The sequence below is a fragment of the Globicephala melas genome, chromosome 20, assembly GCF_963455315.2.
Source record: "Globicephala melas chromosome 20, mGloMel1.2, whole genome shotgun sequence".
Taxonomy (NCBI): Eukaryota; Metazoa; Chordata; class Mammalia; order Artiodactyla; family Delphinidae; genus Globicephala; species Globicephala melas.
Genome location: NC_083333.1, coordinates 40882360 through 40888235, shown reverse-complemented (window position 1 = coordinate 40888235; position 5876 = coordinate 40882360). Strand labels below are relative to the sequence as shown.

At 55.5% G+C, this 5876-nt stretch overlaps 1 protein-coding gene across 1 annotated transcript; it reads right to left on the bottom strand.

Moving 5' to 3' along the window:
• Positions 1-1157: 1157 nt before the first annotated feature.
• Positions 1158-5397, bottom strand: LOC115843794 (keratin, type I cytoskeletal 14-like). Its single transcript, XM_030840223.2, has 8 exons — positions 4867-5397; positions 3526-3608; positions 2773-2929; positions 2457-2618; positions 2248-2373; positions 1927-2147; positions 1788-1834; positions 1158-1255 (listed from the first exon to the last, which is right to left on the bottom strand). The coding sequence occupies exons 1-8, from the start codon at positions 5395-5397 to the stop codon at positions 1158-1160; spliced, it is 1425 nt and encodes a 474-aa protein (XP_030696083.1).
• Between the last annotated feature and the right edge of the window lie 479 nt (positions 5398-5876).

Genomic DNA, 5876 nt, shown 5'->3' with positions numbered 1-5876 from the left:
GCTCGATGTTTTGTGATGACCTAGAGGGGTGGGATAGGAAGTGTTGGAGGGTGGGAGGGATATATGTATACGTATAGCTGATTCACTTTGTTGTACAGCAGAAACTAACACAACATTGTAAAGCAATTATACTCCAATAAAGATATTTTTAAAATGTAAAAGAAGAACAAAGCCAGGGTTAGAAACCAGTCAGCCTGTTCCCAAGCCTCTAAGAAAAGCTCTCATTATGGACGAGAGCCACCATGGACAAGAGGTAACTCACACAGTGTCACTCACACAGCCGTGCCCTGAGCCTGCACTGTCCCAGGCACTGTGGTAGAGGCCTGACATGCAAATCCTCACAAAAAGCTCCCGGGGTAGGTACTGTCATTGTGCCCACCTTACAGATGTGGAAACTGAGGCTTGGCGATGCTAATCAACTTACTCTATGTCAACTAAGAGCAGGCAGGATTCAGACCCAGCTGTGAAGGCAAGGGCAGGTGGAATGGAGGGAGACAAGACTCTCAGTAAAACATGAGTTCTGACTGGGTTCATGGACCTCAACTGATGAGCTCTAGGGAGCCCGTGAATCTCATGAATTATATGCAAATGTGTGTATGCTTATTGGGCATGGGCAGATATCTACAGTTTTCAATATATACTCAAAGGAATCCCTGAAGACCAAAGTGTTAAGAAATCCCTCACCTAGCACAGTGCCTGGCTTACAAAAGTCACTCAATAATATCTGTTGAATGAATAAGTAAATGGATCAGTGAGTAAATGAATGCACGTTCCTCCATGCCCCAGGAGACACCACAAATGACCTGGTACACACATCTATCTTCTGCGATGGCGAAAGCCATCTTGGGACCTGGGCCTGATCTGCCCCCAGGTCCTTTCTCCCAGTCCCGGATGACATAGCCAGGTGCTATGAGAGCTCCAAAGAGATGCTTCCTCCGCTTTCTCCCCACCACCCCTCCTGACAATGACCAGGCAGAGGCGAGAGCTGTGCAACTCAGATAATGAAGCTTTATTGATTGCTGGGAGGGGCAAGGGTGAAACAAGGCTCAGGTGTGAAGTGCTTGCGGTGGGGGGGTGGGGGACAGGACAGGGGATTCACCCAGTGAAATCTGTGTCCACATGGGGAGCTTTCTAGACCTGAACAGCGCAGAGCAGCTTTAGTTCTTGGTGCGAACGATCTGCTCGTGGGAGGACACCAACTTGCCATCCTGCACATCCAAGACTTTGGTGCGAATCTGACGACTGGAGGAGGTCACTGGGGAAGAGGGGAGAGAGGGTGTTATCAGCGGCGGATAGGCAATGGAGAAATCAGGAGTGCGAGGGCACTTAAACAAACTGTCTCCCTGCTGCCCTCTCCCCTGATTACCACTTCACCCGCTGCTCTCGCCCCGGCACGGATATCATCAGCACATTTCTTTCAGACTAGAGCTCCCTAAGGTCAGGGGCAGAGTCTGTGTCTTCAGACTGGAGCTTCCTAATAACTCAGCCCAAAATGGTTCCATCCAGATCTGCCCAAATGGACTGGTCTTGGTGGGAAGACCCATGTGGGGTTCTGTCCCTGATGCTGACCGCCAGAACTATGGGATCTGCTACATATAGGGGGCCACCAACTCCTCGCCCTAAGGAGGGTTTAGAAAATGGCTTCTTCTACCCACAGAGATGCATAAGGGATACTGGGTGAGAAAACCCTAGCTCAACCCCTCCAGAAGCTCCCATCTAACATCCTAGACATGCTGGGAGACAGGGGGTGGTCTTGAGTCCAGGCTTGATGAGGAGGAAATTCTTACCATCTCTGGATGACTGAGAGCCAGAGGAGAACTGGGAGGTGGAGAAGCTGTGAAGACAGAAAAGGGGCAAAATGATCAGACACACAGGGGGCAGTGAGTGAACAGGGCGGAGCGGGACTGAGAGGGGGCCCCTACTCACTGGGCATCCTCGCCCTCCAGCAGGCGGCGGTAGGTGGCGATCTCCTGCTCCAGCCGCGTCTTCACGTCCAGCAGGATCTTGTACTCCTGGCTCTGCTGCTCCATCTCGCAGCGCAGCTGGGCCAGCTGCTCCTCCACGTTGCAGATGAGCCCCTGGATCTGGGACAGCTGCAGGCAGTAGCGGTTTTTGGTTTCCTCCAGGCTGTTCTCCAGGGATGATTTCTGTGAGGGAAGGAAAGAAGATCAGGAATCCATGAGGGTGGTCATTCTCTCCCTCCAGGACCCTGGGCACGCCGCCCCCCAGGCCTGGCAGCGCCCCTACCATGCTGAGATGGGACTGCAGCTCGATCTCCAGGTTCTGCATGGTGCGCCGGAGCTCTGAGATCTCGCTCTTGCTGCTCTGCACCATCTCGCTGCTGCTGGCCACCTCGCGGTTCAGTTCCTCTGTCTGCAGAAAAGAAAACATCGTTGGCACTGGAAGTTCCACGGAGGCAGGCGTCCTGGGTCCTTTCCACTCCGAATGCCACCCACCTTGCTGAAGAACCAGTCCTCGGCGTCCTTGCGGTTCTTCTCCGCCATCTTCTCGTACTGTTCGCGCATCTCGTTCAGGACGCGGCTCAGGTCCACGCCGGGGACGGCATCCATTTCCACGTTGATATCCCCGCCCACCTGGCCTCGCAGGTTAGCCATTTCCTGCACAACCAAAGAACGGTCCACAGTCAGGGGCCTCACTATGGCAACCGATCAGGGCTCCCTAGTCAGAGGTGTTCCAGGTCTGAACATTCCTCTCCACCATCTCTTCCCTCCCAGCTAACCCTCTACGCTGGCTTTTCCATTTGGTTCTCACCTCCTCGTGGTTCTTCCGGAGGTAGGCCAGCTCCTCCTTCAGGCTCTCGATCTGCATCTCCAGGTCAGCTCTGGCCAGGGTCAGCTCATCCAGCACCCTGCGGAGGCCGTTGATGTCGGCCTCCACACTCAAGCGCAAGTTCAGCTCCGTCTCGTACCTGGAATGACCCAGGGAAAAAGGAATGAGACACCCTCCCTGGCCACACTGAAGGCTCTGTTCTCTTCCCCCTGCAGCTTCTGCCCATAGTCGGCATCCTGTGGGCGGTTTAGTGAGCCAGTCTTGAAGATGGCACGGATGGACACAGAGCCCATTATTCCTCAGATCTGAAATTCTGGGGAGGGGGACAGTGCCAAGAATAAGACAGCTGATCGTGCTATAGAATTCACGGAGGGGCGATGCTTCTGGCTTCAGCCAGCCAGTAGCACACAAGGCCTCCAGGTAGGACTACCTCCTGCACTTCAGGGGCAGGCGGGGAAGTGGGGACTGCCCCTCCCTAAAGCAGTGGCCCCCTAATCTGGCTGTGGGTCAGGATCACCCAGGTAGCCTATTAAAAATAACTGAATGAAGAAATAATAATAATAACTGAATCCAAACCCCAAAGGTGGGGCCCAAGAGTCTCGTATTTTTACAAACACCCCAAGGGGTTTTCAACACAGCCATTGTGGCACATTCCAGCTCTGTTCAGGGGACACTTCTCCAAAAATGCCCAACCCAGGGGAGACGGGATGCTCCGAAACACCACTGCAAACTCACTTGGTGCGGAAGTCATCAGCGGCCAGGCGGGCATTGTCGATCTGCAACACGATGTTAGCATTGTCCACAGTGGCCGCAAGGATCTGCAGGCGGAAAGGGCACAGGTCGTTGGTCCAGTGGACAGCACTAGCCAGACCTGACTGCAGCCTGCACCAGGACTTTGCCTTCATGCTTCTGCCTGAGTCCCTGCTACTCCCCACAAGCCTTTGCCACGGCAGCCTAAAGGGTAACTCACAGTGGTCCAGATTTGACCCAGGACTTGGCTACTCGTGGTCAGCAGAATGGGTAGAAAGAGCCCTGACCTTAGATAAAAAGCCCTTGAGTTCTGATCCTGTATCTACCACTGAGTTGCTGCAAAGCCTGAGATGAGTCTCAGGCCCTCGAGTGCCCGACCCACAGAGGAGGGGAGTGACCGGACTCTCCAGACCCCCTTCCGGATCTGAGTTCTGCTCTCACTGCACAAGTCGGCCCTGCCAGTCCTCTGTAGGCACGTACACTCCTTTTCAAGTCTTCAGAGCACAGGACCTCAAAGTGGGGCTTTCCCAAAAGTTGAGATCCAGCTGGCACAGGGGATTCGACAAGAAGAAGCAAAAGGAAAGCAAACAAAGGTAGAACCCTGGACTGGCTAGAGTTCCCTCCCTCATCATCTGATTTCCCTAATCCACTCAAAGCATCAGAGCCAGATACCAAGGGAAGCAGGGTCAGCAGATCCCTGGGGTGACATGGGAGCAAGGAACGGGGGCTGAAGTCAGATAACACAAGCCCCCCAGGCCCTCTCCTACGCAGGGCACGTAAAGTGGGCCACCAGTGACTGTCTCTGTGGGTTTTCCATGCCCTCCTGGCTGTGGGGAGGGGCCACCCGTGCCAGGGCGCACGGGCAGCAGCTGCCACAGCCCAGACTAATGAGCTAATGAGTGACTTGGATGTTTAGCCTGGAGCAGTTAGAGCCTCGCTCCTCCCCTGTGCTGGAGAACGGGTTGCTGCCTCCTGTACTGGCAGGTGGGGCACTAGGGCTTTAGGCTTGGCTCGGCCATTAATTTGCTGTGTGACCTTGGGCAGACAGCCCAAAGCTTCAGCTTCTTCCTCTGTAATATGTAAGGGTAGGAATCCCTGGTCTCTTGTGGTCTGAGAATCTGGAGCTCAGAGAGGCATGAACAAGATAGGGGAAGGGAGACCATCTTCTCATAGACCAGCTCTGTTGGAGGCATCTAGAGCCAAAAGAAGGGATCTGGAGCTGGAAGCTCTTCTGCCTAAGAATCCCAAGTAACCAGTGGCCTGAAGCAGCCATTGCTCCTAAATGAGCTGGCCGGAGCGGCACCTCCCGCTGCCTGGTCCACGCACCTTGTTCCTCAGATCCTCGATGGTCCTGAAGTAGGCGCTGTAGTCCCTGATCTCAGTGGGCCGTTGCTTCTGGTACCAGTCGCGGATCTTCACCTCCAGGTCAGTGTTGGCCTCCTCCAGGGCGCGTACCTTGTCCAGGTAGGAGGCCAGGCGGTCGTTGAGGTTCTGCATGGTCACCTTCTCACTGGCCACCAGGAGCCCATCACCACCGCCAAAGCCGCCACACACGCCACCACCTGAGCCACCACCGAAGCCACCACCGTAGCCGCCACCAGCCCCACCGCCGTATCCTCCACCGAAGCCGCTACCCATGGCCCCACCGAAGCTGCTGCTGCTGCTGAAGCTGCCTCCATAGCCGCCCCCCACCCCGCAGACACCCCCGGAGGAGTAGCGGGAGGAGGACAGGCCCCCGTAGTTGCTGGGGGCCCGGAAGGAGCCTCCGGCCCTGGCGGAAGACCCGCAGCTGGAGCCGCCGCTGATGACATAGGAGCCCTTCATAGAGCTGGAAGATGTGCCCTGGCGGCTGGTCATGGTGTCAAGGAGGGAAGTGAGCGAGCGAGTGAGTCGGCAGAGAGAAGAGAAAGGTGCTTGGGTGAGTTAGGAAGGGATGCAAGGCTTTATACTCCTGGGTGAGGGCGGGCCTGGCATTTTCCATTCCCCTTGGCTTTCATCACCCAGGGGACAGTGCCAACTCCCAGTCAGATCCCTCCTCTCCTCCGCCCCATCATGTCTGTCATATTTTACTGGAAACTCATTGTTCGGGGTGTTTCGGGTTTCTTGTCCCACCAGGTGTGAGTCACAGGAGGAGGTATGGGCCCACAGGCTACACTTTCCCTTTGGGCCCTGGGAGCACAGCCCTCTGCATGCCGGGCTCAGCCAGGTGGTGGGAGAGGGTCTCTGCACCGTAAACCTAGTGACTTGTTAGCCCCCATTAACTAGGTGGGTCTCTGACATCCACCTAGAGGAAGCCCAGCACTCCATGTTCCAGGAGGAACACCAGCATGGCAAGG